We start from the raw sequence: 25,592 nt of genomic DNA on the forward strand, positions 1-25,592 counted from the left end.
CTGTTGTAATGGTGCCTTTTTCATCTCTAATTTTATGAATTTTTGACTCTTCTCTCTTCTGATCAAATTTGCTTAGGGTTTATCAACCTTGTTTATGTTTTCAAAAAACCAACTCTGTTTCATTGATTCTTTGGATTTTTTTGTTTGTTTGTTTCTATTTCATTAATTTCTGCACTAATCTTTGTTATTTCTTCCAACCTACTGATTTTTAGTTTGCCTTTTTCTTCTTTTTCTTAAGGCCTTAAGGTGAAGCATTAAATTATTTGTGAGCTCTGTAATTTCTTAATATAGGCACTTAGAGCTATAAATTTCCCTCTTATGATTGCCTTCATTGTGTCCCAAAGGTTTTGGTATGTTGTATTATCATCATCATTTGATTCTATGAATTTATTGATTTCCTTTTTGATTTCTTCAATGACCCATTGATCATCCAGTAGTATGCTGTTTAGTCTCCATGAATTTCTGTATTCTCTGTAGCTTTTCTTGTTGCTGATTTACAGTTTGATTGTGATCAGTTAGAGTACAAGGGATTATTCCAGTTTTCCTGTATTTGTTAAGATTTGCTTTGTGTACTAATATGTGATCTATTTTAGAAAATGTTACATGTGCTGCTGAGAAAAATGTATATTCTGCAGCATTGGATGGAATGTTCTGTAGATATGTTATGTCCATTTGTTTCTTGACATCATTTAATTCACACGTCTCTCTGTTTATTTTTTGCCTGGATGACCTGTCAGTTGATGAGACTGGGGTACTGAAGTCACCCACTACAATTGTGTTTGATGTTATCTGTGAACTTAAGTCTAATAGTGTTTGTTTGATGAAACTGGGAGCCCCCATATTAGGTGCATGTATGTTTAGGATTGTAATGTTCTCTTGTTGGAATGTTCCTTTAATCAGTATAAAATGACCTTCTTTAAGATCTTTCCTCACTAATGTGGGTTTGAAGTCTATCCTGTCAGATATTAGGATAGCAACCCCTGTTGTTTCCTAGTCCTATTTTCTTGAAATATCATTTTTCATCTGTTCACCCTAAGACAGTGTCTATCTTTTATTGAGAGATGAGTTTCCTGGAGGCAACGAATGGCAGGATCCTGCCTTTTAATTCAGTCTGCAAGCCTGTGTCTTTTGGTTGGTGTAATGAGACCAATGATATTAAGAGTTATCATTGAAAGGTATGCATTTATTCTCATCAGTCTCCTTATTTTGCAGTGTTTCCTGTTTTCCCTTTACTCGTTTGTTTTAACTGTTATTTGAGTGTATGTTTTTTCTTTCTATATCCTCCTGTGTGTGTTTGATTTTTCTTCAGCATTAAGAATTGCTTCAAGTATTTTTTGTAGAGCTGGTTTAGTTGTCATAAATTCCTTTAGCCTGTTTTTATTGTGCAGTATCCTTATTTCTTCATCAGTTTGGATAGATAGCTTTGCAGGATAAAGTAATCTTGGTTGACAGTTGTTATCATTCAGAACTTGGAATACATCATTCCAAGCCCTTCTGGCTTTTAAAGTTTGTGTTGAGTAATCTGCAGTTATTGTGATGGGCTTGCCTTTGCAGGTGATTTGTGTTTTCTCTCTAACATTTTCTTTGGTTTATGTGTTTAGTAGTTTAATTATAACATGGCAAGGAGAGGTTCTTTCCAGGTTTTTGTCTGTTTGGTGTTCTAAAAGCTTCTTGTATTTTCATTGGCATTTTGGAGAAATTTTTCTTCTGTTATTTTGTTGAAAACACCTACTAAGCCTCTGGATTGAAATTCCTCCTTCTACTATTCTCTGAATTCTTATATTTGATCTTTTCGTAGTGTCCCAGATATCTTGAAATTCCCTTTCATACCTTGCTATTAGCTTGTCTTTTTCTTTGTTGGACTGTATTAGATCTGCCACCTGGTCTTCTAGTTTAGATATTCTCTTCTCCTCTTCATCCATTCTGCTGGTGAGACTTTCCACAGAGCTTTTTATTTCACTCACTGTATTCTGCAGAGCTAGGGTTTCTTCCTGGATTTTCTTCAGTATTTCTATTTTCTTACTCATGTCTTTTAATGACCTCCTTATTTCATTAAGCTGGTTTCCTGTGTTCTCTTTCAGGAGATTGTATTCTTCTTTAATCCCTTTCTTTTCTTTAATTCCTTTCTTTTCTTCTTTGAGTATAGATACCATCTTTTTTCTTTTTGAAATCTTCATCAGACATTTCATCTAAAACAGTCTCATTGGTGATCATTGCTGATAGATTTATGTTTTTGGTGGGACTCTATTATCTTGATTCTTTGAGTTGCTATTATAATGTAGCAATTTTTACATCCTGAATTGATTTGATGCTTAGGTTTTCTACTTATCTGCAGTGTTCTTTCATGTGGCAAACTACCTTTATATACTTTAAAGATATGAGTTTAAGGTGCCTGGTGTAGCTCTTTTCCCCCAGTGTAGCCGCAGAAGTAATTCTAAGTGTCGAGTTTAATTAATAAGTATTCTAGTGGACTGGGTGGAACAAATTACTGGCAAATTCTAAACTTCAACTGAGAAATATACACAATCAATAAAAATCATCACAAAGCATGCAATTGTGGGGATTAAAACAAGCAGATTGTCTTGTAAAGTCCAAATACCTAAGGGTGTGTGTTGTTCTGCACCCTTACTCCTGTTAGCTGAGAGGTAGAGATTTCTGTTCTGAATTGGGTTCCAGGTCAACCGGGATCTAGATCAGACCTTGTACCCAATAATGACAGAAGCAAAAGACAAAGGCCCTATAAATCTGAAAGCATGAATATTGAGCCCCCAAATACAGGTTATTTGAAAATGGTAAAGCCAACCAAGAATATATAACCCATAACCTGCCCTGACAAGGAAAGAGAGATTAGATCTTCTAGTGCAGGCCTATATACCTTTTTTTTTTTTTTTTTTTTTTTTTCTTTGTCAGTTGGCCTCATACCTTTTGTGGTGGCTTCCAATCTCACCAATGCTGAGTGCTCACCTTAATCCCTCTGTGTTGTGCCATGGAGCTGGAGTTCTGATCAGCTGTGCTGGCTGTGCTGCCCCTGGGGTCTGAATGCTGGAGGTTCTCTGTTCTGATGGTGGGGGATGGGAGAGTTTAGTTCTACCTGTATCCCTTTCCTTAGCTTCTTCTTTGATCTCAGCTGTCATTCCTTCAGATTTCTTTGCAAGAAGGCTGATGAAGTTGAAAAATACCTTTGTTTGGTCTCTGCTACTGCTGCCCATAAGCATCTCAGTGGGACTCTGGCCGTTTTCCTTCTTTCTGGTGGATCTTGGTCTCTGTGCCTTCTCTGCTGTGTCCAAGAATAACCCATATTCCTTCACTTTCAGAATAAGAATGCTGGGGTTTTGCTTAAAACCCTCCCTAGGCTGGTTTAGTGTGGTTCCTATTCCATCATCTTACCTGGAAGTCCTAAACTTATGTTTGTAAAAGGAATAAATAACCAGGTGTGTAGTGATGCATGACTTTAATCCCAGCACTCGGAAGGCAGAGGTAGGAGGATTACCATGAGTTCAAGGCCACCCTGAGACTACGTAGTGAATTCCAGGTCAGCCTGAGCTAGAGCAAGACCCTACCTCGGGAAAAAAAAGAAAAGGAATATGTAGTATACCATGAAGTATCAAGAAATACTTCATTGCCACAAAAGAAGATAACAGAGAAGAAATAACTAACCCTTATAAAGCAAGTAGCAAAGGGTCTTTATTGCAACCATGTCAACATTTACAGTAAACAGAAAAAAACAAATATTCCATTAAAAAGACAGAGTGTGACATTCAATAAATAAACAAGAGACAATATATCATTAAGCTATTGTCGCATTACACAAACACTCCTTATAATAGTAGTTTGAAGTAATAAAGCTCTGGTTTTACCTGGATTTAGTTATGTAGCTGTGTTTCTCTAGTCCTTTGGGAAGGGCTTAGCACAGAAAGGCAATACATCTGGGACAACTAAAGACCCTCTTTCCCTCTCTCTTTCTTTCCTCTCTCCCTCCTCCCTCCCTCTCCCTCTCTCTCTTCTCTCTGCCCCAATCTCCAGGGGACTAGAGGACCAGATTTGGCTCTTGGTGGCTGAAGCATTCTCCAGTATATAGGCCCTTAATGAACCCTGAGTGTTGTCCTGTTTGCTGATCTCCTACACACTGAAGCAAGCTACCAAGTCAGTGCAAAGCCAGTGTGGGAGAGGACAGGGCTAGGAGTACAGGAGTATAGGAGCACTGGGCACATTGGTAGAATAGCTTTCCACACCCAGTTTGTATGACTTGCCAGAGATAACTCTGAGATATAAATACAGCAATGGGTTAAAGTGAAAGGATAGAAAATATGCATTGTGCAAACACTAATCATAAAAATTGCAATGGCTATGTAAATATTTGGTAAAGTAGACTCCAAGATAGAATTATTTATTAGAAATAAAAAGTAATTCATGCTGGGCATGGTGGCACATGTCTTTAATACCAGCACTTGGAAGGCCGAGGTAGGAGGATTGCCATGAGTTTGAGGCCACCATGAGAGAGACCCTACCTTGAAAAACCAAAAAAGAAAGAAAAGAAAAGCAAAAAGTAATTCATGAGTCAAAAGACAAGAACCCATAGATCAAGGAAAAACCATAAGAGAAATCACAGTGGTGCTTCTGAACAATAAACCCCAAAGCTTCAGCAGTTGTTAGATGTAGCTCCAGTAGTGCTTAGGCAATATATATGTGTATATAAGTGTGTATGTATATGTGTGTGTGTGTGTACACACACACACACACACACACACACACATACATGAACTGTGATTCCTGGGGAAAAGATTTTATAACAAGTATTAGCTTCTGTATGCAAAACAGGAATAGCTCAATGTAAGTAGAAAAAAATAAGTGAATAAATAAAGTGGAAAATAGATGTCACAAAACTTAAAGTAAGTTTTAAAAGAAAATACTGGCAATAAACTCTTCCTTGAATTGATTTTTGAAAGAACAAAAAGTATAGCTTGCCAGTAATATCAGGAATGAGAGAGAAAATAAAAGAACATTGTCAATCAGTTTATAGAAAAAAATTCAATAATTATAAAGAAACTGATCAAATTCTGTATATGTACACAATGTAAATAAAAATAACCTCAGTAAGGGGCTGGGAAGATGAGAGAGAACCTGAGTTTGAACTCTCAGCACCCCCATAAAAAGTCAGGCATGGCAACACTGACCTGTAATCTCAGAACTGGGGAGGCAGAGGATCCCCAGGTCTTATTAGCCAGTTACTCTAGCCAAATCAGTGAAAAATGTGTTCAGTGAGAGACCCTGTGTGATGGTTAAGTCTGTTGGCAACTTAATCAGATCAGGAATCAAGTTTCATATATACAAACTTAGGCAGGTCTGTGAGGGTGTTTCCAGAAAGACCCTTCCCATGGTGGACTGTATGTAGACAGTCTGCAAGAACACAGGGCCTTTTGCCTGGCTGCCTTGCTGGTGCACACATCTACCCTGTTGCTGCTGTCCTCAGATATTGTAACTCAGCTACATCATTCTTCCCACATGGCCTGAGGACCAGCAGCTCTCCAGGAATCCTCCAGGTCTTCAGTGCCAGATTGGGACTGCTGAGGCCTCCAGCCTCATGGACTGAGCAGCTGCTGGGGTCTTGGACTCTCCAGCCTACAGACAGCTAGTGTTGAACAGCACAGGCCCTACCCTGTAAGCCAGTCTAATAAATCCTCTGTGTAATATACATTCTATTGATCCTGTTCCTTTCGAGAACCCTAATATATCCTGCCTCAACAAATAAGATGGAGAGCTATTGAGGGAAACACCTGAGTTGACCCCTGGCTTTTCACATGTACACACACACACACACACACACAAACTTATAAGCATGCATGTACACATATAAATGCAAAACATACTTCAGTAAAAATAATGAATAGAGAGCTTTACTTCAGTGTACATCCTATCATTAATGATCATTAATGGTCTTGGACAACTTAGGTAAAAGTCCCAAAGAAGTAATGATCTCTGTATATGACAAACAGGTTATTACAGCTTGTTGTAGAACTTCATGACTCCAGAGTTAACAGAAGGGTGTCTTTCATCTGTGGTATGTTCTGTTCACTACATTGTTTTTCCCAGTCCACAACCGGAGCAATAGGCATCTGGAAATGCCGAGTGAGTAGCATTAGTAGTCACAAATAGTGATGCATGTTTACTGCATAAGCTGAGACTTCAAAACCAGCAACTGCGAGGCATTTGAGAAAAGTCCATCTCCACAAAGCTCTTTCACAAAGAGGCAAGAAGTTGACAGTACAAAGCTGATGATGTTCACTTACTTTTGGGTGATGGGGGTTCTTTGTGGAAAGAGCAGTGGGATACAGGAACTTGTGAAGTATGTCTTGACAGGCTTACTTGTGCCTGTTCAATCTTTATTGCTTTCATCAGCTAAAAATAGATCTAGAATATGACCCAGCTATACACTCCCAGGCATATATCCTAAGAACTTGTCTCACTACCTTAGAAATACTTGCTCAACCATGTTTATTGCTGCTCTATTCACAATAGTTAGGAAATGAAGCCAGCCTAGATGTCCCTTAACTGATGAGTGGATGATAAAGATATGGCACATTTACACAATGGAGTTCTACTCACTGATAAAGAAAAATGAAGTTCTGGAATTTGCAGAAAAATAGATGTTCTCTCTCATCAGCAAATGTTATCAAAATGTAACCATACAACCAGAATCCCAGAGAGTAAGCTCTCTGAAGTAAAACCCCCAGAGTACCAAAAAAATCCATAAGGCATTATGACTGATTCTTTCTACCCACCACCCCTGCAGACCAGCATAGTGCTGTGTGCATGGCATTTGCACAGAAAATAGCAGTAGTAATAAATGGTTGGTGTGCTTAAGCTGGAATAACTCATTTAACAACAGCCTACTCTGTATGCTTATCATTAAGTACTGTGGAAGCTGCAAAAGAAACACAAGACACATTGTCTGAAAATCCATAATAGGAATGCTGATAGACAAGTGAAACCACTAAGGAAAATAGGACCTTTCAATAACAGCTTTCTGAGGGTTCCTAGCCTCTACTTTCCCAGGAAGATAACATTGCATTGGTAAGTGAATTCTCAGAGGTTATCATCCGTTAAAAGATCTTTCTCCCAACTTTCTTCAGTTTCCAAGACAGCATAAAGAAGACATGCTTAGTGTTAACCCTAGTGTCCCTACATCAGAGCAGACCCATGATTCCCAAGGTACCTGTGCTTTGTCTAGATGGTTGTCTAGAGAGGGTACAGAGTAGGGAGGCGGGCCCTGAGTCACATGGTCTTTTCAGAAGTTGATGTACAGTAAAGTTAGGATTACTGCTTCCAACTAGTGTATTGATACCTTGCCAAACACAAAGCATCAGGAATTAGGACATTTTCCAAACAGCCTTTGATTATACCAAGACAGAAAAATAAAAATAAAAGAGAGAAGAAAACAAAGCTCAAGAAAATACTTGTAAAGGAAAGGAAGGAGGCTTAGAGAGAGAGCGAGAGAGAGGAAAAGAAAAAACACCAGTTCCCAGACTTTACTTGGCAGGGGAAAATACAGTGAAGCCAAGGAATCTTTTCCACACCCCTAACATGCCTTAAAAAAAAAAAAAGCCTTCTTTTTAAAGCTCCAGTGTTAATATCCAGTGTTAATATCATGGTGTAGTGTTACCAAAATGTTCTAGACCTCACTAGTCCATAACCCACAAGTAAGATCACATTTACTTTTTTATTAGCATATATTAATTTTTTAAAGTAATGGATATCATTGTGACATGTTTATACATGTATATAACATGCTTTAATCATATTTCCCCTTCTACTACCCTTTATCTCCCTACCACTCCTGTTATCCTCCTTCACATCCCTAATGGCCCCTTTTATTTTCATGTGCCAGTTTTTCCTCTAACCTTTGCGTAGAAGAGAAAACATGCAATACTTGTCTTTCTGAGCCTGGCTTATTTTACTTAACATGATGATCTCGAGTTCCATTTATTTTTCTGAAAATGACATAATTTTGTTCCTTGTGGTCAAATAAAATTATATTGTGTATATAGAGAGCACATTTTCTTTATCCGTTCATCTGTTGATGGTCATCTAGTATCATTTCGTGTCTTGGCTAGGAATCGAATGGATGTGCAGGCATGTCTATGTTATGTTGACTTAGATTGCCTTCAAATATTGTCTCAGTTGTGATATAGCTCAACCATTTGGCAGGTAGATCTATTTTTAGTTTTACATCCATACTGATTTCCATAGTGGCTGTACCAGTTTGCATTCCTGCCTGCCATGTATAAGGTTTCCTCTTTCCACATATCCTCATCAGCATTGTTACATTTGTTCCCGTGATGGTAGCCATTCTTACTGGGGTGCAAAGGAACCTAAATATAATTTAGCTTGCATTTCCTCAATGTCTGTGGATATTGGACATCTGTTTGTGTATTTATTGGCCATTTATACTTTTTGGTTAAGAAAAGTATTCAGTTCATTTGCCTGCTTACTGATCGGATTATTTGTTCTTTTGGAATTTAATTTTTTGAGTTCTTTATAGATCAAGATATTAATTGGCAGAGAGCTCCCATTATGTATGCTATATCTTCATTCAATTATTTCTTTTCCCACAAAAGGGCTTTTTAATGTGATGTAATCCCATTCATCAGTTCTTCATATTTTTGTTATTGGAGTCCTTTTCAGTAAGTTCTTACCTTCACCATGTCTTAAACTGTTTTATTTGGTTTTTTTTTTGTTGTTTTTTTTTTTTTAGCATTTCAAAGTCTCAGGTTTTACATTAAGGTCATGGATCCATTTTGAGTTTATGTTTATACAGGGCAAGGGAGGGATGGATAAAGCTTTACTCCTCTGTAGGTAGATGTCTAGTTGTTCCAACATCATTTGTGATTGTTCTCATCTTTATCTCTCCTACTAAAACACAGACTATTTCATCTTTCTCAGTTGAAACTTTGCCCTTAGATAGGTTATATTGAAGCACTGGAGGTGACAGAAGAATAAAGAAGGGTTTTTAACAGACTGACTAGGGACAATGACCATGCCAGCTTCCACTTGGCCTTTTTCCAAGTGAGGCTCATCTTTTTCCAAGATGACTAACACTAGAAAATCCCTTCCCTACACTATTTCAGCAAATATTTTTTGCATATCTGTTATATTAAAGGCACTAGAGTAGATGCAGGAAATACAGCATGGACCCAAACAGATCTGGACCAGTACTGATGGAGGTTACAGAACTGGGGAGAAACATTAAACAATCCCATAATCAATTATTAATGATATAGTGTCCTAAGTGATATGAAGCAAAAATCATTGGGTGTCATGAGAATGTCTAACTGAAGGAGATTATTTGAACTGGGGAAGCAGAAGAAAAGCTACTCTGAGCAGCTGATATTTAAGTTGAACTTGATGGTTGGTGAGAATGAGCCCTGCAGAGCTAGTCAGGCCTCGGGGATTGCTGATATCGAGGGTCTGTCAGAGGAGGGATCCTGACACCAGTGTGGCTGAAGCAAGACACGTAGAGGCAGGCATGGAAAGATGAGGATGGATGGGGTGACAGGAGACAGCCATGTCACCATTGCAAGGGCATGACAAGATCACAGCTAGGACTCAGCATGTCTCCTCATGAGTTGTTATGGAAGGGTCTTGAGCAGAGGAGATAAAGGCATGATTTGAGGTGAATTTGAGATGCTAGCAGCCATACACAGCAAGAGTGGACTGGGAGACAGGAGGACAGGTGACTACCCCAGTGGAAGCAAGATTGGGTGACTCAGGTGCTGGTGCTAGCATGAGAAAGAAACTGGTCTGCTTCTAGATATGTCTAGAGTAGAACCATGTAATTTGATGGTGGTAAATGTAAAGGAGAGATGAGAGTCAGGCACTGGTCAAGGAAGGTTATGTTTCCCAGACATCTACGCTTTCTTGGTCTTTTTGGCACAGTATGAAGCTACGTAAAAGCCAGTTACATGAATGAGAGACATGATCTCATGTAGCCCAGGCTGGCTTCAAACTCACTATGTAACCAAGAGCTCCCAGCTGGTATTGCAGGCATGTGCCACCTCACCTGATTTCATGCAGTAGTGGGGATCAAGCCTAGGGCTTCATGCATGCTTGGCAACTACTAGCTTCTAACTGAGCTACATCCTCAGCTCTGAATGTGGTTATCTTAAGCTCCAGAGAGAATAGACTGCAAAGGTTCTCCTTGGCTCTCACATTGCCACCTGTGCTTTCTCCCATGCCATATCCACTTCCTCTTCTGCCTCCACCATCACCTTCACCTATCAGAGAAAGTAGACACAGGCACCAGCCACAACACCACTCATAGTTGTTTGGAAAGCATGGATTCCTCGGGCTTTGACTTTCAAAGGTGACAATTTTCACAGTTTTCCTTGGCACAACTATGTGCACCATAGAATTTGCTCCAGCTGCTCTCCCATCTTTGTAGCCTCCCTCTGGCCTTGTGGTGCCGGCCTCTTTCTGACTCACACAAGCCATTTACATCTTTGCCTGAGTTGCTGTGTGCCTCCTTGAAAAAGCCACATTCTAAGACTCATTTCTAATGTACAGGGAAAACTTGTTTCTGTTACTAGAAAAGAAAATTCTCACAAGCAAATGGAGATTCCTGTGGAAGGATTTTCAGTCCTTGAAATCTTGTCTTCCTATGCTTGCTCTGGCTAAACTTGGAAGGATAATATACACAGACTCTAGTTGTAGTTTTGGTGACAGCCAGAGCAATACAGCAATATAATGTAAATAAGAAGACCAAGACATATGACTGTACATAGCAAGGTGAAAATGTGCTAATGAGACTAATAGGATATTTTTGGATTTCAGGGAACAGATCCGTCAAGGCCTAGAAGAACTCCAGAAAGTTCTGCCTGGAGGAGATACTTATATGCATGAAGGATTTGAAAGGGTAATTTTATGACAGCTTTAAGCTCTAAGTATAATGTGCCATAATGGAATAGCAACATAAGAATAGCTGTTTTAGGGAGCTAACTCCTGGTGATAAGAGTACAATTTTCCCCAGAAGCTTGTACACAGACAGATATATCTAAATGATTCAGGGAAATGGATTGCCTTCTTCATTCCCTGATACTGATGAAGGGTTTGTTAGCTAATGCTTGCATATATATATATATACATACATACATACATACATACATACATACATACATACATATATATATACACACACACACACACACACATACATACATACATACATACATATACACACATACACACATGTATATATACATATTTATATATATACATATATAGATAGATATATAGATATACTTCTTTTTCATACCCAAGTCCTGTAAACTCCTAAAATAATATTGTTGGATTGAGCCTCAGTGGTTGTTATGAAAATTCAGTACCTTTAAGGGAAACAGGTATAAGGCTCTGGAACATACGTCCTCTACCCATGTTCACAGCTGTCTTACTTCATGTGAAAGTAACCTTATGGGGATATTAGCCACTGGCACGTGAGTGAGGCCTGAGACAAGTCACATACAGAATTTAGGCTGAGTTCTGGCTGCATATCCAGCACCTGAGTCTCAGCCCAGTGTGCTGCCAGAGTGGCAGACTGTTCCATGTCTAATGTGTTGTTCATGTGTTTTTCAGGCCAGTGAGCAGATTTATTATGAAAATAGTCAAGGTAAGACTGTAGTACAAAGCAACATTATGAAGTAAAGTTTAATATTTTTCTGTGTTTATTTCTGAAAGAGAATTTTACATTTCAAAATGCATGTATGACGTTGTCCTAATTCTTGGACATACACTTCATCACTAAGAAGGAATGTACAAAACATGGCTCAGACTAGGTCAGATTTTACCATCTGGGCAGTGACAAGAAGCATTATACAAACATAATTAAGATCTTATTATGGCTATAGTCTATAATTCTCATGAATATTTTTGTATGTTGAATTCATTAAATTAACAAATACTTGGATGAGATAGTAAAGTCTTGGATTTTTATGTCACATTTAATTTTCTTATCCTTCTCTAAGCTCTAAGCATCTTCATTCCTGTGGTTGGATATGGTAGTCACATCAAATTTTGCTTAAGATTCCCTTCATTTAAATAGAAAAAAATGCATAAAATGTGTTTAGTAAAGGACCTAGCAATAATAATAAAATAATGATTATTTTAGTTATCACATATCCTTCATGAATAGCATTGCTTTGTATCAGACAACACTCTTAGAAGACAATCCATATTGTAGTGGAGATTTTCCTCCTAATATCCACTTCCTGTTTAATTTTAAGTTGCAGTAAATAGAACAGACCCAGTATCAACACCAAATCTTGCTAACAGAAGTCAACTGTAAGCATTGTTACTGGAAGTCTAAATATCATTGAGAGAGCTCCACTAGATCAACTTACAAATCCTGGCAACCATTACTGTTTGGAAAACTGACTTCAAGGGCTAGTGTATGTTGTCAGCTATGACTCGCAAGAAAGATCAATCAAGTCCCAGTAGTGGAGTTTGCCTTCAGGCCTGGTGACCACTGGTTACTAGAGTTGCTTGCCCTGATTCATGATATAGGAACCAAGTCACCAGGTTGGCCCATATGATGAGATGAGGCTGAGAAGCAAAATCTGTCCCTATGGAAGTAATCTCTGTGGTGGAGTTACTTCCAGCCCCAAAAGAAAACTTGGCTTCCAGCAGCTGAGCTTATAAGGTGACTGAGGGATTCTGTGTTGCTTTGAGCAGGATACAGGACAGCAAGTGTCATCATTGCACTGACAGATGGGGAGCTACATGAAGATCTCTTCTTCTACTCAGAGAGGGAGGTAAGGAATGGCCTAGGTGTGTCTAAACACAGAATTTGGACCAGGTAGGGCTGCAGATCAGGTGGTAGAGCATGTGATAGCATGTGAGACACACTGGGTTAGATCCCCAGCCTCCCCCCGCCCCCCACAAAAAAAAAAAAAAACCAGGAAACAGCTTTTCTCTTGAATGACATACACACTACTTAGGCACAGTGATAGTTGCTCTCTGTAAAACCTGAATGAAATAGCATTTCATATGTAAAAATAATCATAATAATTCATTGTTAAAGTGAATTTTCATGTGTTACACATGGTAGATTTTTTTTTATCCCATTCAAAATTTTTTCACATTGCTCTTTTTTGAGGAGTAAAAATATCTACTCTGCTTTTATTAAAGATACTGTGTTACTTTAGAAGCTTTCAAATACAGTTTATCACTCTTAAACAAAAAACATTTGTACTATTTTGCTCCATTTTCCCCTGTGTTCTATTAAAGCTCATGGCTTGTTCCCAGTGGCACACCTCCTCCAGGAAGGGTCTACCTCCCAAAGGCTTCACAACTTTCCCAAATTGCCACTAGCTAAGGACCAAGTATTTAAAACACAGGAATTCATAGGGGACATTTCATTCAGCCTCAGAGGCCCCCAACACCTCATCACTGAAGCAGACAAAAAATGAACCCAATATGGCTAAGGGAAATTTTGCGGAAGAGGGGGTGGAAAGAATGTCAGAGCCACATGTTGGGTCAGGATATGCAGACATTTATCATACCAATAACTGTGGGCTAACTCCACAAGGCATGACCCATATACCTCAACAAGGAGGGGCCAATGGGGAGGGGGTAGGTCATGGATGAGCCTAATAATGGTACCAAACTGCCTGTATTTGCTGAATAGAAAACTAATAACAACAACAAAAAAATACCATATACTTATGCTTCAGAAATCATTCCATCCAAGCTTTAGTTTCAAGATACAGGTATAATTGGCCGAGGGAACCAAATTAGCTATGAAACCAGGTTCCTGACACAAGCTCATTCAGGCTAAAGAAGAAGAACAGGCATGAGGGAAAAAGTGGGTGGATGGGGTGGGGGGTGCTGCAGAGAAGTTACTGGTAGCATTACATTTCCCTTGAGCTCTTGACACTGGTTAGTTTAAATTGAGCTCCTTCCCCATGTGACGTATATGTCTGTCCATTCAGTGCTCACATTAGGGACATGAGAGCAAGGCACAATTGCTGTGCTCTGCCATGAAATGCTTTCTTTAGTCCCTTTTCCCCACATGCACAGAGGATCCTCAACATGGGAAACACAAGTTAATAGGACAGACACCCCTTAGCATCTGGGAAGTAATGCATTTTAAACTTAACTATGTGGTGGGAATGTGAAATGGCTTACTGGGCACTGAGTAACAGTCAAGTAAGTAAAAATCCTAATAAGGAAAGAACTGAAAATAACATAAATGGTGTCAGTGGCGTAAAGTAGACGTTAGCAGAAAGCAATTTTAGGTATGGTACATACAGATTATGAAAAGTATTGAGCATGCCAGTGCTGCACTCTGAAAGAAAAAGATAAAACCCAAGTGCAAAGATAACAGACCTTCATGTTCTCATGGTTCTCTAGAAAGCCCAGCTAGAGAAGAGAGACCCCAGACTTGGAGCTGGGCAGCCTCTAAAAGTTTATTTTATTCTGAAAGCGACAGGGAATATTTCCAACAAGAAGAGACATGATTCTGTCCTTTCTGGAAGTCAGTGTTAGACATGAGTAGGTACGAGTTCTGAGAGGTGGAGAAATAATGCAATCAAACCAATATGCATGTGTTGGACTTTTACTCTTTTTATTGTTGGATATTTATTGATTACCTACTGCTTGTGCCAAGGATTTCCAGTTTGTTGGTTTCTCTTCTGAAACCTAGCAGAATCTGGAAATCAGGTGTCAAGGCCTTTAGTAAATCAAACAATTTTAATATCACACCAAAACTTGGATATTATTCAATGTGTTTCCTTCTCACTGATTAATGCTGAGAAGGTCCTACCACTAAACCACTTACAGGAATGAGAAAGGCCTGACTCATAAAAGATGCTGGTATATGTAAACATCACACCTTTTGAGCTTATGTGAGGAGCTCTGCATATACTATCACAGTTACTTCCTCAGATTCTTCAGAGTAAAGGCAGGCATCCCACTCAGGGACATCTGGTTCCAAAGGCTACATTCCTTTGTAACACAGTGCTACTGTCCCAAACAGAGAAAAGTATGCCAATAAAAACCCATTATAGACATAGAAAAGGTGAGCATTTCTCCAGAATACTTGATGCGGTTTATCTGCGCCTGCAGTTCCCTTTCTCCCTATCTCCTCTCAAAGCCCTTCCTCAAGACTGCTTTAGTGGGTCCACCAGGTCCCCCTAGAAAGAATTGCTCTTCTCTGATCCACCATGCTTTATGTTAGACTGTGATGCCACTGGAGTCAGAGCTCCTTGCAGATAGGATTGCTTCTCCATTGTGGAGAACACCTCATTGTTGATGCCACCCTTGAAAACCCAAAGCACCATCTCTATCTGATTGCAGGGGCAGCAGCCTTATAATCTCTTTTGTTTCCTTCACCCAGGCTAACAGATCCCGAGATCTTGGTGCAATTGTTTACTGTGTTGGTGTGAAAGATTTCAATGAAACACAGGTATAGTCTTTGGTTTTCCCTGTTTTAGAGAATGCTGAGCTTGGAGTGGGGAGGGCATGTGTGTGAGTGTGCATCCACACTAAATGCCCCTTAGATAGGCTGTTGTTCCAGAAAGCTTGGCAAGAAGGAATTATTGGCTGTGTAAGGAATATAAAGTGACTTTTTTCTGAATCACCTGGGGTTTTTAACATTGAGCATTCAGGCAACATCTTTCTTGGTTGACTTGGTCGATAGTAAATTGCAAGAGTATCAGCACAGATCTGGATTAGCTGGAAATACTTGCTTCTTAATTTAATCTGACAAGTATGATTTTCTTATGCAAGTGGCAGGTATTACTTTTTGCCTCTTAAAAATGCAATATATTTTCAATGCAAAAATATGGAAATAGTTGACAAGTGGGCCAAAATGTGTATACAAGTTCATTCAAGCAAATTATGTAGGATGTCAGCAGCTTTTCACAAGTGTTCTTCTATGTATTTCACCATGGTTTTGTTACAGTAGCACAAGAGAATAGTCTTGGTAAATTGCTAGATGAATAATTGTATGTTACAAGGAAAGTTGCTCTTCAAGCTGGTCATACTGTGGCAATCCCTGAACCACACAGTTTGGGAGGGTCACAGGTCAGTTTCTCCTTGTATGCAGTCCTCTGCTTCAAGAAGTGGGAGTAGCAAAGTTCTGTTCTTCATGACAGATAGGGTAAAAGATAAGGTCTCTACCAGTCAGCCTGATGCAGCAACAAACTCAATTACTCTGAGAGGGACTTCCATCTATTTATTTGAATAAACTTCCCAGAAGAAATTGGGGGGAAAATGAGCTAATGGCCTCGTCTCCCAAGTCCACAAATACATAACCCAGGCCAGATGTTTATCCAGTTGGGCAGTCTTACCTCTGCTTCCTGGAGAAAAGGAGTTAAACCAATGCAGGAGCCTAAGCTGCCTTCGGGCCTGCTTGAATCGTCCCTGGTAAGCTCATTATTGCTGCAGGCTCCTCTGTGAGGCCCTGAGCCTGTGAAGGCCTCTGCTTCCTCTCCATTCTGAACATAGGTGCCCTCCCATCCCTCACATAAGTAGCTTTCTGTGATCCCCCTCCCCCTGACGGCCATGCCTGACGAGTCTCTGCTGTGCTCTCAGCTGGCCCGGATTGCCGACAGTAAGGACCACGTGTTTCCTGTGAATGACGGCTTCCAGGCTCTGCAAGGCATCATCCACTCGGTGAGTGCACTGATTGCTCCGAGGTGGCTGATGTGTAGTAAGTACTGGCTCCCTGTCTCCAAGCTGCTGATTTTCTGGTTGAGAGAATGTTCCTTCATATATCTTTGTGTCTACCATGCCCCAGGTATCCCTAAGCCTTTCACTCCTGTTTCTTTTCTCCTGTGTAAACTCGGGGCTTCAAAAGATTAAAAATTGAAGGGGACACTGCTGTGCAGCAAGTCAGACTTGAGGCAGCTTTTCAGTTCTCAGACTGGTGGTCTGCACTTGACTGACCTGCTGCTCTTCTGGCCAGGACTGAACATAGGCTGCCTGCAGAGCATCAGTCAACTGAACCCCATCACTTGGTCAGTGGAGGCACCTTAGAGAAGGTAACCACCCCTGAAATCAGCTAGAGATGTTGCCTGCATGGGTCTCTGGTCTGAGGCTCAGGCTGAACTTCAAGAGATTTTGAAATCTCCCCATGTGATTATGGTAGTCAGGCAAGGTTGAGAAGAACCACAAGGTTGACAGCCTGAGGCCTTTCCACTCACCTACAGGAGCTTCCACCTCTTCCAGGGTTTAAACAGTCACCGGCCCTTTTTGACACACTCAAATGCTTTTCTGGAGCCTGTTTCCCTGATAGTGAACAGGATACTGGCATTTAGGGCCTCTCTTCTTTCCCCACTATCCTTAGTCTGGGTTGCTGGGCCAGCTGGAATCATGGGTGCTGCTGGTCTTTTGAGGCTGGCCAAGTGTGTACATTGTATCTGTAGTGATGTTGCAGGACCCCACACGGTCATCATGGATGCTCACCAGGATGCACACCAGGGTCTGAGATGCAAATTCAGACTTTCAAGTGTCATCTTAAGATGTCTTAAGTGTATCTTGATCTAGGTGGTACTAGCTGGAGCCTCAAATGAATGCCAGCTTACTCAAACTAACATTGGAAGATCCCAGCATGGCTATGCCTCCATGTGACCTCTGAGAACCACCCTGGGTTCCTAGAAAGTCCAGCAAAGTGGAGAGCAGAGGAGAAGGAAGAATTTGGGAGCTAGCTAGCTGACCCAAGCACTCACCACTACAGAGTTCCTTGTACATTTATTTCCTTGCTTATAAAAAGGGGCTAATGACAAAACCTTCATTAGAGGCTTGTTTGAGAATTTTTAGGATTATTGGTGAAAACACCTAAGGCACATAATAGGTACTCAAACCACATAAATTGTTTCTGTTCCACTTCCCATCCCATCCTATGAGGGACATTTGTATTAGTGTCCCCTAATCCCATAAATTCTTGGAATATTTCTTAGTGCGCCTGAGATAATGTCCATGACTAAACCACTGGTGCCTACAAAATATGGGTGGAATTTAATCAAGAGCTGTGACTTCATCTTTAAAAAAATATTTAGCTAGTAGATTATAAATTAAATCATTTCAAAAAAATCACCTGGGAATCACATTTGCAATGCAAGATTCTGGGTCAATTCCCAAGGCATCCCATTGCAGTCAGTTGGAGGTGGATCCAAGGAACCTGTATCCTTTAAATTTGCATTGTTTAAGAAAAATAGAAGTACACCAGACATGCTTTTAGAACATTGGTACATATAACCATAAGTTTTCAGAATCATGAAAAAATAATGGTTTTTTAGGTTGAGAATTCCTATCTTAAATGTGTATACAGTTACTTTACTAAAAAGTGGAAATTACTAGAAGGTTAGAGAAGTATCAAACCCAGTCATGGGTCCACAGGTGAAGAATCCCTACATTAAACACTTTCTGGGGTTCCTGGCATGGTTGGTAGTGTAAGGACCAGAACCAAAATATCATATAAGGCAAAACCTAGCACTGGAGAATGTGATGGACGTGGAATCCAGGGCTGGCCGTGCATCCTCTGGGGCTCAGAAGTGGGCCTGACTGGGATCACTAAAGGGTTGGGGAGGGTAGTGGCCAGGACCGGAGAAGAGGTGGTATTATCTAAGCTTCCTTCACAGAAACTAGAAGAGAGAGCTCGATAATGGGGACAAGAATGACAAAGCATGTCTGTGGGGTGGGAGTTCAGGAGTGATGGAAGATGAACTTCCTGAACATTGGGTTGGAATAAATTTTAAAATGCTTTGATGGGTTTTAGCTTCAGCCTATAGGCAGTGGGTGGTTTCAATGACATAGTTTTTTTTTATTGGAAAAGATAACTTTATATTGATAAAAGCAATATGCTTTTGTATCTTGTTTTTTTTAACACTTTTAATTAGCATGAACAATGGGGTCTAGTATGGTATCTCTTGATCTTTCATCCAAGTACTAACCAAGCTTAGCACTTCTTAGCTTCTGAGATGAGATGAGATGTGATTGGGCACACTCAGGGCAGTATGGCTGAGGACAGTGAGATATGTCAGTACAGTGTGCACAAACCAGTGTGTCTCCATCACCATGTTCTTTCTTCATGTTTGTGTCCTTTGACCTCTTCTAGTTCTTCACAAAGTAACTAAAATGTCTTTGTACGTAGAGGGGAAATTGGAAACACCTGGATCAGGGGCCCAATCCAGAGGCTGCAGCAGCAGACTTGCCCTCAGAAGGACTCCTAAGCATGGACACTTCTTTCTATATGTATAAATTAGTGTTGCCCTTGAAGATTTCAGCTTTGATGCACAAAAACTCAGTGTGAGCCCAGATATTTGTAAAGCTCTATCCCAACCCCAAGTGGGAATAACTCCAATGATTTATCAGAAGTTTTAGCACAAGCATCCCAAAAAGAGAAGAAAAATTGTTTGACTTCAGGTTCCAAACTAGCTGAATGATAACCTTCTTTTGAGCTTTTATATTGGAACTTCAATAGTGGTTTTGATCTTCCCAGGACTCAAAACCCATGTTTATGGCAGTTGTTGGTTGGTTTGCTTGGGCATAGAGGCAGAGGCAATCATGGTTGGGCTTGTCCTTCCCAAGTCAGACAGAAATAATTATGGCCTAAAACCTGGCTGTTCTTAAGAAACAGTTTCCCTTCCCCCTACTAGATACTGAAAAGAAAGACTTCATTCCCTCACCCCCATCAGAAGCATTTATTCTAGCTCATTCCCATCAATGTTGTTTTCTTGCTATTGTTTTCTCATAATAAAATGGGACTGGACTCAATTATCCAAGGTGAGATTGCAGAGCAACTTCTGAGCTGCTCAGATGGGTCACAAAGTTTACTGAGCTTCATGCATCAAATGAAGAGGCAGAAGCTAATACTGATTCACCAATCAAATGCTTTTTGAAGGCTGGGATGTGGCTCAGTGGTAGAGCACTTGCCTCACATGTGAAAGGCCATGGGTTCCAGGAAAAAAAACACTCATTGAAAATGTCTCATGGTAGACTCTGACCAGGTAACCAGGAAGAGACCCTGTCCAGATGGAGTTTATAATCTAGTAGGAAATACCCATTAAAAGCATATATAGAGAGAGAATTAAAGTTGTGACAAATGGTATAAAATAACATTCCTGAGATGAAGAGGAGGGTTGGCAGAGAAGCCAGGCTCCATTGAAGAGACAACCCGGGGATGGAATATAGCCATTCTCAGAAGAACAGGCCTGGAAGGTTCTTGGCAGAGCCCAGGAAAATAAAAGAGCATTGTGTAAGGTAGAGATTGGCAGCAAGCAGCTCTGATGAAGGCTATGTCATTTATAAACAGTGGGGTACAATAGCCAGATAGGGAGCTGGACAGTGGAGCAGTATGCACTGAGGCTCAGGAGATGAAGGCACTAATGACACTATTGCTTGAGTGAATAAGAAAAATCTTTGACTATGGAGCATTCTCTTTCCCAGCTTCCCTGTGCAACAGCTCTCTAAAGAAGCTGTGGAGTGGAGACTTGAACTCATCTGTGACTCTAGAGTTCCTGTCCTTCCCATGACACTGGGCTGTGAGTGTCTGTGGAAGTGGCAAGCCCCCATGGGGTTGCCAGGAGCTCATTGCTCAGGGGATAGTCGTCCTACTGAAAACCTCATCTCTAGAGTCTCTGCCGCCTCCTCTGATGCCTATTTTGATCTTTTCACCACTATCAGTCCTCTCATAAGGAAGGAGTCCTTACCTGCCAGAGTTATAGACCCATCGTGTTCTTTAATGGGAGACAGAAAAGGGAGCAGCCGTTGTGAGCTTAGTGAACTTAATTTTGATCAACCATTGTTCCTTTCTCTTATTTAAAGACCATAGCACCATTGTGAAGTAAACATTCTTATCCCCATTTGCAGGTGAGGAAACTGTAGCTCTGAATTTGCCCAAGAGCACCAGCTCTAAGGAGAAGCATCCTTGCTTCTTTCTACTTCTGTTTCCTTAGGAAAATAAAAACAAAAGCCGGGCTGGAGAGATGGCCTAACGGTTAAGCGCTTGTCTGTGAAGCCTAAGGACCCTGGTTCAAGGCTCAATTCCCCAGGACCCACGTTAGCCAGATGCACTAGGGGGCGCACGCGTCTGGAGTTCGTTTGCAGCGGCTGGAGGCCCTGGCGCGCCCATTCTCTCGCTCTATCTGCCTTTTTCTCTCTCTGTCTGTTGCTCTCAAATAAATAAAAGTAAACAACAACAACAACAAAAAAAAAAAAGCCAAGCAGGCAAGGTACTACAGAGGTAGGAGGATCGCTGTGGCCACCCAGAGATTACGTAGTGAGTTCCAGGTCAGCCTGGGCTAGAGTGAGACCTTACCCTGCAAACCCAAACAACAGCAACAAAAGCTACCAACCATTTGTGAGTTCACACCATGTGCTATGCAAATCATTTACTAAAAAAATCCTCACATGCATCATTCAATTTTATTAGCTCCTCTATAACATAGGTGCTGTAAACTCAGAGTGATTTGCTAAATTGCCAAAGGCCACACAGCACAGTGAACTGTGTCCAGAATTTACCAGTCTGTCTCTAGTAAAGAAAATGACCTCTAGCTCTGCTGAACAGCATGAGCCAGGAAGCAGCTGTTTCTGAGAGGCAAACTCTAGGGACTAGAATGTGAGGTATCCACACAGTTCACAGCTACAGCAAAGACAATGTCAGAGTCCATGGAATCTGGCCTTTGTACACTCTGGATGGGCAAGGGAATTCTATGCTTCTTACTGCTTGGTAAAAAGCACCTTCAAAAATCTCAACTTCTGTTCAACAAGTGATGCACCATTATTATGAGAAGGTGACAATTAGACTTAGACTTCATGGACATTCAGGCAGACCTGACCCTTCTATTCAGCATGTTAAAAAGTCACAATGTAGTAAAATTACAATGTCTTGAAGACTAAAGATTGCAGAAATGTATTTTTAGGTGGCAAGGAAAATCTTCCTTTCCCAACCTGCATGGGGCCCTAACAGTATTCTCACTTAACTTTTGTAGAATATGGTGATAAAATCCTCAAGATTGTAGTACTAAAACTGTGAAGAAAGGAACCATTCCTTTGCCTTCTCTTATTGTGGCTGCTTTGGGGAATTTCCACTAACCACCATGTAAATTTAGCACCAGCCCTTAAGTGAACCGATGAAGCCAAGATCCAGCAAGGCTCCCAGGGCTTTGTTTGCCTTTCCAGAAGTGCTGCGGGTGGTGAAACCAGAACAGCCACAAAAGACAGCTTCAGGTAGCACTGAAAAGGGCTGACAACATTGACACTTGACCTAGTTACCCTGATGCCTCGTCCTCATCCTCCCAGCACATCCCACGTGTACAGCTGAGAGCATGGGCCGAGGCATTGTCTGTGAGATACAGAGCCCAGCTCCTGGCACCAAGCCATCTGCCCCAGTGTTCACTCTGAGAACCCTGGCTTTCTGTCAATGCAAGAGTTAGTCATCACATAGAGCCCTTTGCATATTGGATCAACGATAAACAAGTATTAAGCAAACAGCTACGTTGGCAAGAATTTCTTGCAAGTTTTGGCGTGAATACCCTTGTTATCGGGAAATCTTTAATGATCAACAAACTGAGGAATATATCTACTCTATAGTGTGTATATTTACATATATTAAGTTGTACAGTCATGGATACTGCCCATGTGTCCTATCTCCAGCACTGTGTTTCACTTATGTATTCCTTATAAAGCTGCCCAGAGGACTATGCATGCTTTGTGACCCATGGAAGACCTGCCCTGAGTAGCAAACGGGCATTCTCTGGCTGAGTTTCCTGTAGAAATCCCTCACTCCGTCTCCTACCCTCTCTTCCAAGATTACATCTATAAGACATGGCATTCTGAGCTCTATTCATATTGGCAGGCCTGGATATAAAATGAAAATAGAAGCAATTATAGTTGCTGGAGTAGAGCAGAAAAAAAATTTTTTTGATTGCCTCAGCAATCGTTAATTAGACTCAGACTTTACAGACATTCAGGCCAGGCATTTCTCCTTCCTTTGTTTCTTCTTGGCTTATTGAAAGGCTCCAAAGTCACACTGACTCCCGTAGCTAAGAGACTACAAAGTGCGAGAGGTGGGTTCAGTAAGCCCACACCTCACTCCAGAGCCTCAGCAGCTCTTTCCTCTCTCTAGGAGAGCCCATATACCAGCAACAACAGCATTTTCAGTTGAAGGCAACTTCTGAGAAGCCCAACCTCAAAGCCCAAGAAGTCCACTGTGTCCTCACATTCCCAACCGTCTGAGTTTCCCTTCTGAAAACATGGCAAGGATATGATTTAATGAGGAAAACACTTAGTTTCCAAGGCTTGATGGTCCTATACCATTTTGGACTATACTGCCATTGGACATGAAACTGACAAAAGAATGACTTTTTTTCTTTTAAGTAGGCTAGCTACTTTCACAAGTTCTAGGCCTACACTTTACTGTCTAAAATGCCTAAAAACATGTTTCTTGCATGCATGAGTCTTTATTTGGTATAATGTATCAGTGAACATAAAATCATTGAATCTTGGAAATATGTATGTAAAATATTCAACTTTAATTTCAAAGTTTTCTTCTGTAGGCCTCACTTGGATGTAGGCTAAGCAACATTGTTAACAGATGTGGCCATTGCCTTAAACCTTAGGGTTGAATTGAGTTAGGATAGTGACTGTGTCTTTTTTAAGTATTTTACTAATAAACTATAGATTAAATCATGTCAGAACCCATGGGATGATCTTTAAAGCATAAATGAACCAGTTACATGCCCTAGGCTGTCTGGCTGCTTCTAAAAGCAAGGGTCCTCTGGCTTATTCAGCATGTCTTTTGGCATCAGATGTGTGGCTTTTCTAAGAGGTCCTGAGTTCTACCCACCAAACACAGACCTACATAGCTTTTCCCAAATGCAGATGTCAAGATCTTTTAAAAGCAGGCCACTCTAGACCTTAGGTGATACGATCCACCTACAATATTAAAGTTTGAAAGTTAGCCATAAAGAGATGTGGGAAACAGTCCTCCTGGCATAGCTTTCTGAGGAGAGGGAGGTGTTGGATGGGGACCATCGCCATACAGTCAGGATGCCCTGAGATTATACAGTAGGGAAAAGAGACGCACATACAGAATGTGCTATAATGAGCCATCCAGAAACTGCCATGTATTCATCTCTGTAGCAAGTGTTCACTTGTGTGCCAGGTTAGGTTTTGTGGATGTACCATGGGTAAGAACAGATTCAGTTTTTGCTATGTAGCATTGCATTCTATGAAGACAAATGGCCAATTAAATCTAAGTAGGTAGTCACAGAGAACGGTGCATCTGCTGAAGGATGGCAGCTGATCTCAGTTGCCTAGACATTTTGTCAATGCTGAGCTCACCAGGACTCAGGTGACAGGATCCATATCAGATTTGGAAAGTGGAAGAGAGAACAGGGTAAAGGAAAACTTCTAGGTTTTTGTCTTAAAGAACTAGACAGGGGCTGGAGAAATAGCTCAGTGGTTAAAGTGCTTGCTTGCAAAGTCTGGTGGCCTGGGTTAGATTCCCCAGCACCCACGTGAAGCTAGATGCACAAAGTGATGCATGCAACTGGAGTTCGCATGCAAGGGCAGGAGGCCCTGGCATGCCCATACTCTTTTTGTCTCTCTCCTTGGAAATAAAAATAAATGAATATTTTTTTTTAAAGCACCAGACACATACAGCTGGTTACTATGGGTCAGTCTACTTCAGGGTCCAGGTGTCTTAAACCAGAATGTTCACTTCACAACAAATAAGACATCAAGGAACATGCCTTGTAGGACCCAGAAGCAGAAGGCCCCTGTGTTGTGAGCAGGTAAAGAGACTGTTTTTAAGACACAAAAAAATCTTCAACATAAAGTGGCCAAGCAAATATAAATTGGTTATTCATTGGAAAAAGAACAATTAGACAAGGGATAAAAGTAGGTATCCCATAGTGAGGGGTTTAATAACTGCAGATATTCACAGTTCTTAAAAGATTCTTGAGAAACCGCTACATAAACTGAGATTATAAGAAGGACATTTGATTTTTAGAATCCAACAAACCCTCATATTTGATAACCTGGGCTGGTCCAGAAAGGATTCCACCTCGAGTGTATTAACCACTCTTGTAACTCAGTGGAGCCTTTTCTGCCTCTTGCCAGGCCGTCCTGCTCCTCCACTAATCTAAGGTTTATAAAAGTAACTTGCCTGTAACAACACACTGCATCTATTTTGTCTTTGTGTATTTCAAACATGCTTTCTCATCTATTTTCTCTTTGAAGCTTATCCACACATTGCCAGTAAAATAGGATTAACCCTGGTTTAGTTTGTTTCAGGAAAATTGATTAAATGTAAGGTTCATGGCGAGCGATGGGACAGGACTATGTTAACTTTCAGACTTTGCCCAGGGATTTCAATGATAGCAATGATTTCAATGATTTCAATGGTAGCAGTAGTAATGGCACATAGCCATTTGAATGTGTCAGACTCCTCCTAAGTTACTCCCCTGCCAGGGTCACTGAAGCTCGCTTCTTGGTGTTTCATTTTCATGTTGCACACATCACATGCTGCTTGGTGGCCAAAGAGCAAACTAGCTACTGGTAGATAAGCCACAGCTATCTGTCTGGCTCTTACTACA

General features: G+C 40.7%; 1 protein-coding gene across 1 annotated transcript in view; it reads left to right on the forward strand.

Moving 5' to 3' along the window:
• The window catches only part of Antxr1 (ANTXR cell adhesion molecule 1), a 217,652-nt gene that overhangs the window by 44,184 nt on the left and 147,876 nt on the right, over positions 1-25,592 (forward strand). The window contains exons 4-8 of the mRNA XM_004662181.2: positions 10,828-10,909; positions 11,626-11,659; positions 12,721-12,800; positions 15,386-15,454; positions 16,585-16,665. Coding sequence (XP_004662238.1) covers positions 10,828-10,909; positions 11,626-11,659; positions 12,721-12,800; positions 15,386-15,454; positions 16,585-16,665 — 346 coding nt within the window. The remainder of the gene's footprint in view (positions 1-10,827; positions 10,910-11,625; positions 11,660-12,720; positions 12,801-15,385; positions 15,455-16,584; positions 16,666-25,592) is intronic.

The sequence above is a fragment of the Jaculus jaculus genome, chromosome 6 (genome assembly GCF_020740685.1).
Source record: "Jaculus jaculus isolate mJacJac1 chromosome 6, mJacJac1.mat.Y.cur, whole genome shotgun sequence".
NCBI lineage: Eukaryota > Metazoa > Chordata > Mammalia > Rodentia > Dipodidae > Jaculus > Jaculus jaculus.